Source organism: Castor canadensis, chromosome 3 (assembly GCF_047511655.1).
Source record: "Castor canadensis chromosome 3, mCasCan1.hap1v2, whole genome shotgun sequence".
NCBI classification, from domain to species: domain Eukaryota; kingdom Metazoa; phylum Chordata; class Mammalia; order Rodentia; family Castoridae; genus Castor; species Castor canadensis.
This window is the reverse complement of record NC_133388.1, coordinates 180,056,498-180,069,869: the sequence shown is the minus strand read 5'-3', so window position 1 is coordinate 180,069,869 and position 13,372 is coordinate 180,056,498. Positions and strand designations below refer to the sequence as shown.

General features: G+C 36.9%; 1 protein-coding gene across 1 annotated transcript in view; it reads left to right on the top strand.

The window, feature by feature from the left end:
• Has2 (hyaluronan synthase 2) overlaps window positions 1-5,371 on the top strand; it is a 28,874-nt gene extending 23,503 nt beyond the window's left edge. The window contains exons 3-4 of the mRNA XM_020153582.2: window positions 431-532; window positions 1,878-5,371. Of these exons, the coding sequence (XP_020009171.2) occupies window positions 431-532; window positions 1,878-2,807 (1,032 nt within the window). The 3' untranslated portion in view covers window positions 2,808-5,371. The remainder of the gene's footprint in view (window positions 1-430; window positions 533-1,877) is intronic.
• The last annotated feature ends 8,001 nt before the right edge of the window (window positions 5,372-13,372 follow it).

The following is a 13,372-nucleotide window of genomic DNA, read 5'->3' as shown; positions in this document are numbered from 1 at the left end:
TAAGTATATCTTGTTTTTAACACTGATACAGATTTTATTTTTAATTTTTCAGATCCAAGGAACAAATTGCTTAAAAGCCTTATTTAAGGCAATTAACAACAAAAAAGACATCTAGGTGACTAACCATCTTAGTTTTCCAGGATTGGGGTGTAACCTGGGACACCAGATTTTCATTGCCAAAATTTGGAACATCCTTGCCAAACTGGAACAAGATGTTTACCTTACAAATCATTCCAGCTAGCAATGGCATGAACTTAAATATTGAGCCCACTGAAAAATAAGCTGTTTGATATGATGTAACAAACCATCTCCTCCTGCTTACAGTCCTGAAGTCTTATGAGAACAAAGCTGAGGGCATGGTGTATATGCCCAATTTTGACTATATAAAGTACATCGCTGTTCTCTTTTCATTAATTAATTTTCTTTGTAGGTATGTGATTCAGATACCATGCTTGACCCTGCCTCATCTGTGGAGATGGTGAAAGTTTTAGAAGAAGACCCCATGGTTGGAGGTGTTGGGGGAGATGTCCAGGTGCATATGCTTTGCTGTTTGCATGAGACACTTTTGGTAGCACTCTTAGTCATGGATTCACTGAATTATTTATTACATATCAGCTCTGTGCCAGCTATCATTCTTGGTGCTAGATACACATTAACATGTGCCTAGGATCCATTTCACTGCCTCTTTTCCCATCTAAATTGAAATAACATAAAAGTTCCTTGTTTAGTCCTGGTAACTTATGTCTGTAGGGTCTTATAAGTTATATACAACATAACCTAACTATGTAATGATGTCAAACACACATTATCGGGCCATAACTTAATATTAATGTTCTGCTAAGTCTGATGTTGTACGGAGTTCATTTAGTTACAAGAGTAAAGAAATAGATGTATGATAGGGAATGAATTATCTTATACCTCTCTATTTAACAGCTGGCCAGTATATGGTTGGTTAAAGAATGCAAATTGGAAAACAAAGGGAGAAAAGAGAAATGACAATGACAATTTATGCTAGGAAGAAAGACACATACACACACACACACACACACACACACACACACACACACACACACAAAACCCACCAGCAAGTGAGTTTTCCATCATGACCCATCATTTACTATCAATGGAGAAACAGTTATTGACGTTTTAATGAAGGTAATGGAAGCTTGTGGATGGAGAAATGAGTGTGGAAATTAAGTCTTTTGAAAATTTGAGTTTAGATTTTAACAAAAGATGGGGAGCATATAGAAAATTCACCTTGAAGTTTAGATTTTGTGTTGCTTTATAACCCGTGCATGTTGACAGTGACAGCAAAGAAATTGCATAAGGAAGGACAAACATAAATGAAGCATGCAAAATTCAAATGAAAGCTGAATAAAAGTGAGACGGAGAAGATGATTTAGAAATACTGCTAAGATAAAGCTTGTACTTTTCAGTAGCCTTTGCATGAAGCATTAGTTCAGGATCAGATTTCTATGAGGAGGTCAGAGCAAACTCTTATCACTGGCATTACAAAACAGTGTAGAGAATGGAGAAGGAAAATTAACAGTCAAGGATTGGATAACTTGGAAACTAACCAGAACAGAACTGATTAGGACTTAAAAAGACCTACAAATCTTAGATGGTAGCAAGAAGACAGTAAGTAGAAAATAATACTCACCATTAAAAGGATCCTAACACATACCCTGAACTAATCAGGTTAATTTAGCAATGCAGAATAAGAGAAAATAAGTATATCAAACAGAGGAAAGAACTCAAAATAGGGGGATAAGGTAATAAATTTCATGCTAGGTAGTAATCTCAGGGCTCTCGAGGGTTTTTTGGTTTTTTTTTTTTAGCTAAAACTTACTTTCATTTTTTTTTACCTTTTTTTGCAGATTTTAAACAAGTATGATTCCTGGATCTCCTTCCTCAGCAGTGTAAGATACTGGATGGCTTTTAATATAGAAAGGGCCTGCCAGTCTTATTTTGGGTGTGTCCAGTGCATTAGTGGACCTCTGGGAATGTACAGAAACTCCTTGCTGCATGAGTTTGTAGAAGACTGGTATAATCAGGAATTTATGGGCAACCAATGTAGTTTTGGTGATGACAGACATCTAACGAACCGGGTGCTAAGTCTGGGCTATGCCACAAAATACACAGCTCGATCAAAGTGCCTTACTGAAACACCCATAGAATATCTCAGATGGTTAAACCAGCAGACCCGATGGAGCAAGTCCTACTTCCGAGAGTGGCTGTACAACGCCATGTGGTTTCACAAGCATCACTTGTGGATGACCTATGAAGCGGTTATCACTGGATTCTTTCCCTTCTTTCTCATTGCCACAGTAATTCAGCTGTTCTACCGGGGGAAGATTTGGAACATCCTCCTTTTCTTGTTAACTGTCCAGCTAGTAGGTCTCATCAAATCATCTTTTGCCAGCTGCCTTAGAGGAAATATCGTCATGGTCTTTATGTCTCTCTACTCAGTGTTATACATGTCAAGTTTACTTCCTGCCAAGATGTTTGCGATTGCAACGATAAACAAAGCTGGGTGGGGCACATCTGGAAGGAAAACCATTGTTGTTAATTTCATAGGACTCATTCCAGTGTCGGTTTGGTTTACAATCCTCCTAGGCGGTGTGATTTTCACCATTTATAAGGAATCTAAAAAGCCATTTTCAGAATCCAAACAGACTGTTCTAATTGTTGGGACCTTGCTCTATGCGTGTTATTGGGTCATGCTTTTGACGCTGTATGTGGTTCTTATCAATAAGTGTGGCAGGCGGAAGAAGGGACAACAGTATGACATGGTGCTTGATGTATGATCTCACATCATTTGGTGTTTGCAGTTACACACACCTTAGTTCCTCTAGGGGCTATCCAGTATTGTGGCATCAATTAGTGCCACCAAGGGAGACATATCACTGCTGCTGGGACTTGAACAAAGACATTTTAAGGGTTTATTGATTCTGCCAAAGTAAAATGATAACATCGATAAGAACTCAGATTTAACCTGTCATTTCTATGAAAATGGGATGAAATCTTTGTTTATGCACTTTTTCCTTCCTGTGCATCTGCCTGACAGTGTTTGCCCTATATACCTCACTAGTCATGCTTTATGTGGGTTATCATGGAAGAAAAGGTTTTGGAATCTCAAGGAAAAGTTTTTTCAACCTATACAACCTAACTTAATGGACTGTTTTGATAGCTAATTTTTTTTAGGAAGACTTTTCTCTTTAACTCTACCAAATGAAATGCCAAAGGAAATCTTGAAAGCCGTTGGCTGTGTTGTATTTTGATATAATTGTACTGTGTTTTTAAATTTTGTACACCAATTTTTAAAACAAATTTTTCATATTCTATATTTTACTTCTCCACCAAAATCCATCTTTTCCTTTTTTTTAAATAGTAAAATAGGTTTTGAAAAAAATTTCATACTTAAAAAAATACCTGCCCAAAATGTGAAGCTTGGTTGACTGATAGTCCTGATAGAAAGAATAAAATGTTTCTCTCTCTCTTTACCTTTTACAATTGAATAGTTTATTTCTGTGAAAAAGTATTTAAACATTCAATATTTTAACTTTTTTTCCTTTCTTTTAGAAAATGTCAATATACTTGTCATACTTTGGGAGTAAACATACATGTTTATGTATGTACAAAAAAACCATTAAAAGTCAAGGCCGAAGGGGTAGAAAAGTGCAATTTTTTCATAAGACTAAAAGGGAATGCTAGTCCTTGAAAGAAGACACTAGGCACCCAGCACTGGACAAACGTGAGCATCAGAGATGAATAGTATTGGAGAGATTCAGTATTTTCCAGGCCAAGTAAAATGGGAAGTAGAAAAGTTATACATAGTTTGGACAAATACAATGCAGTTCATCAAAGGTTTTGTTCTGCGGCCTTAACTCATTCACCTACTTTTCTCAGCTTTCCAGGCCACCTTGCATGTTCGCGATTACATGGGTGAAGTGAATAAATTATAATATAAGTAAGACATCAATTCAAAATTGGCAGATTTAAACTCTTTCAAGGAAAGATTTTTTTCAGAATTAGAGGATTAATGACTCCATCTTTCTTGTTCTAGGCCTCCATAAATACGTCTACACAGTAGAAACAGTACCAAGGTTTAATAAGTGCATCACAAACTGGGTACTCTGAACACGCCCAATTTAGTTACTGCAAGGCTTCAATTATCCAATTTGACTTTTTACACCATGAGTCTTGCCTTGTAGCAGTGCTGTGTAGACCCGGGTTAAATTCACAATAAGAACACATAGGGAGTTGGGATAGAAAGCATTGTGGTGAAGCAAGGACACACGTGTCAAACAATGTGCTTCCTTCCTATACAGACAACTATGTTACATCTATCCTAAGAAAAAGCTGCACATTCTACCTTCTGCGTACAAAAGGTCCATTTGCATTTGAGGCTCAGGCTCTCACTGACTGGGGAGCTCCTGGGAAACAAACTCCATGCCAATAAGTGAGACTAAAACTTGAGTTTGCCTTTTTAACTATTTATGTTCTAAGTTAAGCTTTGATAACATTCAAATGTCAAATTTTCTCATTCTTATAAAAAGTTGAATTAATTGCCTGTATTTATTTTAGCAATTATTCAATGTACTTCCAGTATAGGATGTATAGTATAATTGATTGTTTTGTAAATAAAATATTTTTGATAAGATTATTGCCTTTGTTTCTAAGGGAAGGGGGAGCTATTTTCCTGATTGTAATGGTATGAATTTAATAATGGGGTATATAGAAAAACATGGATGGTGAAAGATGTCATTTAATGGTATTTTCATTAGGTAGAGATCCAAAAGTTGCTACTTTTAGTGTCATTTATGGGTGTTAACATATCTGGTTTTAATTAAGCTTATTAAGTATCCATTGTGGATACTTCTGGAAAAAAGAAGACAGACTTGAGACAGACTGTCAACTACCAATACCTTTTCTTGTCTCTCTTACCTCAAAAGCAGCCCACGTTTTGACAGAATACTATGATAGTATTTTATCATCAGGGAAAATCAGTTAAAAATTATAATTGTGGAATTTTTATAAATAATTAAAAACTTAAACCTTAAAATACCTTAAAATTGAATAATGAGGGCAATGATTAAATAAACTATGGTACTTCCAAGCAATGGAACCTTGCTACCCATTAAACACAATGTTCTCAGACAATCTATGAGTATGTTGTCACACTTAAAAATATATAACCATTTGTTTCGTAACATCCCAACTTTGTAAAGACAAAGGTGTTTAAATGTGGTTCTCTCATACTGGGAATATGACCAATTTATATTTGTATACATTTTTGTAGTCTCCAAATATCATAAACATGTACTGCTTTTATAATCAGAAAAAGTATAATAAATGCTTTTTTTTTAAAGTGGGTTGGAACATCTAATAGCGTTTCCTGGTTTGAGGAACTTTGGTTATTTATCCCAATTTACCCTAAAATTCCTCTTGCTTCTTAATTCTTATTGGTTTCTTTGAATCCTTCATTACTTAGGTATTATGACATCATCAACCACAGCCACTGAGCATTACCGCCTCAGTGGACGACACAAATACTTGCTTCTAGCCCCAGGAATTCACTGATAGATTTACTTGGTATGATACTAAGGGTTTGAATGCATGGTCTACACTTTGACACCTTGAGCCACTCCAGCAACCCTTTTTTGTGATGGGTTTTTTTGAGATAGGTCTCATGAACTATTTGCCTAGGCTGGCCTCAAACTATGATCCTCCTGACCTCTGCCTCCTGAGTAGCTAGGACTATAGGTGTGAGCCACTGGTTCCTGGCTAAGGGTTGACAATCTTAATGTGAAGAGACAGTGTACATTTCAGGTTTTGCAGGCCCTGTAATCTGCTATATGAGTCCTCAACTCTGCTATCCTGGCCCAAAAGCCTCTGTGTGAACAGATGAATATGTGTGGCTGTGCTCCAATAACACTTTATGGGCACTGAAATTTGAACTTTACATAATTATCATGTTATCCTTGAGATTTTTCAGACATTTAAAAAAATAAAAAGCTATTCTTACTTAGTTCATCAGCATTACCATAGCAGTGAATGGACCAGATTTATCCTGCAGGCCTATTTGTTCTGTTGACGTACTTGTACCATGAAATGCACCTTTTTTTTTGTTTTATTTTTGAGTATGTACTGTGGTTAGGTATGGTCAGGCGTATGTTTTATAGGTCAACTTTTTGTTTCCATATCGGTCCCAAAGGATTCCATTATTATTGTCAATTTTTTTATAGGCAAGGAAGCTGGGCTTAAAGAAATGTGATAACTTAAGATCCTAAATCAGGGCTGGTGGAGTGACTCAAGTGGTAGAGTGCCTTTCTGGCAAGCTTGAGGCCTTGAGTTCAAACCCCACTATTAGAAAAAAAAAGAAAGAAAAGGAAAAGAAAGAAAGAAAAGAAAAAAACCTTAAAGCCAGTAACTTGTAGTGGTAGAATTTTATGTTCAGACATCCTGACATTAAGCTTTTCCCCTTCCTTGTTTTTTCTTTTTTTTTGAGATAGGGTCTCGCAAGCTCTTTGCCTAGTCTGGCTTCAAACCTCCAACCTCCTGATCTCTGCCTCCTGGATAGCTTGGATTACAGGCGTGAACCACTGGCGCCCTGCCCCTAGTGCTGCTCTTTATGTTGTCCACAGTCCACCTGCATCTGGGAACTTATTAGAAATGAAAGTAAATCACCCTACCCTACTTGTACTGAATCAAGATCCAGGTAATCTAATAGTATTTCTTGGGACAGGTCAATAAGATACCCAGGTGACTTTTATACACATTAAATTTGGAAAAGCATTGCTCTGTTTCAAGATCTTATACTGTTCCCCTGCAAGTGAGTGTCAGTTCCACTCAAATATTTGTATTTTCCTATTGCACTCTCTGCTTTTGATATTATTTATGGGTGTAGGCATATATCTGGTTTTAATTAAGTTTATTAAGTACCAATTATGGCCAAGCAGTGACAAAGCATACATAATGTCTATACTCAAAATGCTTTTGAGTAAGAGGTCCATGGTAACTACATATAAGGCACAATAACAGTTGTAAATAGTAGAATGTGATATAAAAAGAAGCAATGAACATGTACAGTTAGCTCTGTAAAAGCTGGCTAAGAAAGTGTGGTGTTTGGGTTGATTTTTGGTTTTTTTGGTGGGTCTGGGGTTTGAACTCAGAGCTTCCTACTTACAAAGCAGGTGCTGTATCACTTGAGCCACACTTCCAGTCCATTCCACTCTGGTTATTTTGGAGATGGGGTCTAGAAAACTATTTATCCTGTCTGGCTTGAATCTAGATCCTCCCAATCTCAGCCTCTCAAGTAGCTAGGATTACAGAAGTGAGCACCAGTGCCTGGCTTGTACTGATTTTTTTAAGGATGTGCAAATGGATGGGAACTAAGGAGTTTCCAGAGGGAGAAATGGCGTGATTAAAGAGGTATGATTTTAATAGGTGGTCCTTTATATCTGAACTAATAAATTTAATTATGGCACGAGTTGGGTTTAGCCATGAAGTAGGGCATAACTATAGAAAGTAAATTAGGATGACTCTTACCCAACTGGGAGAAGGATGAGAATGAGGTATGGCATGGTTTTGAACATTCCATGTATACAATTATGTTTATAATTATGATTTGGTCTGAACAGGCTTAAGATTACCTGGTGGTGTTATTCCAGTCATTTGACGATTTTGGTGTGTTCCTTCCCACTGGGCCTCCTGCTGTACATCTTCAGTTAACTAATGGCATCACATACTGTTGACTAACCAAGTAGTATCTTCAGCTCTCTCTCGCTTTCTCTCTCAGGATTGAACTCAGGGACTCACACAGGCTAAGCAGTTTCTCCACCCATGAGCTACATCCCCCATTCCTTTCAGCTTTCATATAAGAAGCCCACCACTACAGTCATTTGATCATTTTGTCCCACCTTGTGGTACCCCTATGTCCCTCCAATTTGAATTATGTCACCTCCTCCACCCTACCCCCCAACTTTTTTTCCTTTGAGGTACTGGAGATTGAACCCAGGGCCTCAATTATGCTAGCCAAGTATGCCACTTGAGCCGTGCCTCCAGCACTTTTGTTTGTTGTTTTGTTTAGAAGACAGGGTCTCATTAACTTTGCTTGGATTGGCCTCAAACTCATGATCACCCCGCCTACCATGCCCACCTTCATCCTACATCCTTATTAAGAAGTTCTTTGTCTCTTCCCTAAGCCATTAAAAATACTTCTTATCATACTTCTCTTTCCCCAATTTCTGTTTTATCCAATGCATTGTTTATACTTCTGTCAAAGTTACCCTTCTAAGCCCTAACTTTCAATACAAAGGTTTACCCCAGCTGATGGCTCACACCTGTAATCCTAGCTACTCAGGAGGTTCTCAGTTTGAAGCCAGCCCAGGCATATCGTTCACAAGATACCCAATGCAAAACAAGACTGCTGAAGTGGCTTACATGGAGAAAACCTGCTTAGCAAGTGTGAGTCAGAGTTCAAGACCCAGGACTGCCAAAAAAAAGAAAAAGGTTTAACTCCTTGTCAACGAGATGAAACCATTAAGAAAGCATCAAGGTTGGCAATTACCTATTTACCTTCTCTCAGACGTTTTGCCTCCTATTTGTTTCCCATGGTCCCTACACTAGGTGTTGCTCCCTCTTGCACTTTGCCTTCATCTTTGCTAACATTTTGCTCTTAACCTTAAATGGATTTCCACTTTTCCCCCCATTTCCTGTATCTACGTGTCAGAGCTCTTCTATCTCCTTCCTTTTACAAGTATCTGCTTCCCCAAATACCTCAACATAAAGGGAATTTTCTCCTTTTTTCCTACAGTTATGGATATCGGGGCACATGATAACAACTGAGTAGATTAAAAGTGTTTTTGAAAGTAAGGCCATGTCTTCATCACTTTTTAATCTTCCACAGTAACCAGCACAAGAAGGTGATCAATAAAATTGAGTAAGAAAATGCGTACCTGAAAGAACAAGGGAGGAGAGATGGACCCAAGTAATGAATCTTGGGCTGATGTTTTTGTGACCAGAAAAAGAGTGCTTGACATTGTCTACCAAGTTAAGGACTCATTCAACAGTTTTGTTTTTTTCTTTTAGAAACTTTTTTTATTAGTGTATATTAATTGTACAAAATACTGTGTTTTATTATGTTATTTTCATACATTCATTTAATGTACTTCTATCATACTCACCCCTCATCACCACTTCCTTTCCAGCTCTCCCTTCTAGTCCCCAATATTTGTGTGTTATGTATAATGTCTGCATAGTAGAGAAAATGTGATATTTGTCTTTCTGAATCTAGCTTTTTTTGCTTATTATTATGATCCCCAGTTTCATCCATTTTCTTGCAAATGACATAAATCCATTCTTCTTTATGGCTGAATAGTAATCCATTGTGTGTATACACCACATTTTATTCTTCCATTCATTGAATAGTGGGAACCTAGGCTGATTCCATTGCTTGGATATTGTGAGTAATGCTTCAATAAGTATGGGTGTGCAGCTATCTCTACTGAATGCTTTTACTTACATTTGTTTGGATTTATGCTCATGAGTGCTATATCAGGATCAAATGGTATTTCTAGTTGTAGATTTTTGAGGAACCTCCATACTGATTGCCATAGTGACTGTACTAATTTCATCCCCACCAACACGGCATAAGGATTTTTTTCTCCTCACAAGCATTTGTTTTGTTTTATTTTAATTTTTTTTGGTGGTACTAGGGTTTGAACTCAGGGCTTCATACTTGCTAGGCAAATACTGTACTGTTAGAGTTATGCCTCCAGCCGTTTTGTTTTCTTGATAATAACTATTCTCACTGAGGTGAGATGGAATCAAAATTGTTTTGATTTGCATTTCCTTTATGGTTAAGGAGATTGAACATTTATTCGACTTATTTGCCATTTGTACTTCTTCTTTTGAGAACTATTTGTTCATTTGCACATTTACTAATTAGATTATTTGTTCTTTAGTATTTAATTTTGATTCCCTTATGTATCCTGGGTACTAATTCTTTGTTAGATGAATAGCTGGTAAAGATTTTTCTCCTATTCTGTAGCTGTCTCTTCATTTTGCTAATTGTTTCCTTTGGTGTGCAGAAGCTTTTTAATTTGATGCTATCCCATTTGTCAATCCTTGCTCAAGTTTCCTGAGGTACTGGAGTATTATTTACAAAGCCAAACAGTTTTTGAGTAGTGATTACATGCCAGATTTTCTTGGGATTTCAGAAATAGGAATCATACTTGCTTGTAAGGAATTCTTTGATTTCCTCTACTAAACCATGCTCCCACCCTCCTCTGGGAATTTCCAGAAGTTCCTCCTGAACCTACTTCCTTCCCACAGCCCCCTTTGTCTCATCAATTCCTAGTCTACCTTTCAGGCTCAACAGAAAGTTCAGTCATCTCTTTTGCAGACAAGTCTTCAATGCCTATTTTCAGAAACAGGTTCATTCTTAACTTTACATCTATGATTTCTTGTTTGGTATCCATCTCTCTCACTGAAGGATAAGCTCCAAAGTGGAAGGAGCAGTGTCAGATTGTATCTTAGTACCAGTATTACATCACCTGATCTTAGTATGTAGTTTGTCATGAATAGAAACTCATTGTAAACTTGCAGATTGAATAAATGGAAGAGAGAATGAAACTCTTAATATAGTTTAGTAAACAGTTAGTTATGAAAGTTAAAATCCTTAGCTTTTTATTTATGAAGAAATTCACCCATGAGAAGGCAAACTGTATGATATGAATAAAAGAGAGAGAGAGATGGTCTAGGTTTTTAATAGCACAGGGAAAGGAAAATCTATAGGTAGGGGATTTATTTTATTTTATTTTTTATTTATTATTTTATTCACATGTGCGGGGATTTCTTTTAGATTTGAGAAAGGTGGAGTTGCAGAGTTCACTAGAGTACTTATAATGAGGATACACAGAACTTCTCATCACAATTACATTTCATAACTTACTAACTTAATTGTTAAATGCTACACTTTCTATTTTGATTCATAGTTTATATTTCCCTTTCTAAATTTTTATTTTATATTTCCCTTTAATGTAAGTTATATAGGTGTTATTGACCCATATTCCTGTGTTATCTTGTTTTCTAGAATATAAAACTAGTCTCATCAGATAAAGGCAGTTTTGTTACATTTTATCATCAAAACATAAAATACATTTGGGCATGTATATATGCTTAATAACTATAATTTTATATACACGAAATATGTGAAGCTTCACACAATTTACGGAGCCATCACCTAGCCTGGCTAACTCTAATTTGTTACTTAGGACTCACCTCAGCATCACCCTTTCCACAGATTTTACTTGCCTCCCTCCACTCCTCCCACCCAAGTCCACATCACATTGTACTTACTCTTGGCTACCTCTCTTCAATATAAAACATCATGTCTCTTCCTGGATAACATTGTGTTACCATCATCTTGTGCTAGATTCTGAGTTTTCCAGCAGCTGGAATGGGGTCTCTCAAAGAGCAGGAGCTTAGTAAATGTGTCTTGGGTGATGTTAAATGTTATTGCAGGGGGAAAATAGGACAAGTCTTTGCATGTATATGTCATCACCTGACTGACTTTGTTCATTCTTGCACTCACATTTCAACAATGTTTATTTAGATGTCTATTATTGTGTCTTTGTGATTTGAAAAGGAAGAAATGTGAATACAGTAAATGCTTGCTATACCAGTACTCTAAGATGGTGAAAGTTAATCCATGAAACAAAAGAGTTCTATTTGCAAGAATGTTTGGAAAATGCTGAATATGTCTGATTTCTGTGTTACAGAAATTCTCAGATACCTTTATGTATTGATGAGCTGCAAGAAAGTCATATCACATATAAAAAGCCCCGTACTTAAATGACTATGGTACTTTCTACAGGGATATTTGCTATCCTCTGGATTGGCATTATTCTAGAGAACATAGTTCAGGCCACACAGATATGTAATTCCTGACATCACAGGGTGGATTTGTTTTCACTTTAGATCTAGAAACATCACTTAGAGCTTAACCTCCATGTTGCTTGAGTAATGAGCTCCAGGTGTGGAGGCCACTGGGCTAAAGGGGGAGAAGCCTTCCTGTTCACTTGGCTTAGCCTCTGAGCTATAGAAATAGGCTGCTCACAAAAAGAGTTCAATTCGTCCATTGGCTGTCAGAAAGATCTCTACACTGTCACTTAGGCAAAGCTAAGTCACTTGTTTTGTTCTACTGCTCATGACAACAAGGAGTTTAATCCTGATGTTTTGGGAAAATGAACAGTCAGTGGGTTAGAGGCTGACATAATGTTGGCATGTATGAGAGCTCTGGTGGAAAAAAAGCACAATTGCTTTATAAACTGAGAGAAAGGTTGTGTTTTATTCTCTGTTTTGGATTGGGTTGATTGTTGAGTTGCAAAATCATCTACAGTCATTTTTCATCAGGTCAGGATAGAATCACAGAGCACATGTTTACTCACAGAATGAGCAGAGGCAGTGGTACATCGTAGAAGTAAACATTTCACCTCTCCAGACAACAAACATGATGTGCCTCTCTTGGATGAAAAAAGAAAAAGAAAAAAAAAATGGATGAAAGTTTTAAGGAAATAAAAATCTAGGAAGAAAGATCTTTGGAAAATGAAGTTGAGTGGCTGTCTCATGAGGCTATTAAAATCACAGAACAAAGGGAAATTAAAAGTCATTTATTCCAACAGGGCTACCTCAAATCTTCATCGAAATAAGGCAAAGGTGTAAAGAAAGAGAAGAGTGGAGAATAATGCTCCTGACTGAGATGACTCAGTGGAGATACAGTTGATTTTACTTCCTACTTCAAAGTTCCAAAACTAGCCTCACACCCTGGGTCCAGCATCTGAATCTCTTTTACCCAGATAAGTGTTTTGAGCCTGCTTCATATAGCAGAAAATCTCAACTGCAATTTCTGGGCAGCATTCTGCACTCTTAAACTTGACGTTTTCAGGCTTTGTTTAAAATCTGTTTCGCTTAAAGGGAGTTGTAAATTAAAAGCTTTCAGGTTTATGGGTCCTTGATATTTAGATTTTAAATATAAAGTCACCTTGAGTAGTTAGCCCAGTATCAGAAATTTCAGCTCCATTAAATATTGGAGTATCACACTCTACCTCATGTATATGTACAATTATCATATCTTAATTTAAAATCAGATTAAAAGTAAAAAAAGAATCCATCAGCTTCATGTCTAAAAGGGAGGGTGTCCAACTATTTTTTTTTTTATTTTTGTGCTAGGTAGGGGTACATTGTGGCATTTGCAATAGTTCTTACAATATATAAAATATATCATACTTGAAATCACCCCCTCAACCGCTTCCTTCATCTCCCTCTCCCCCATGGCCACCTATTCTTAAAGAAAATCTCACGGCCA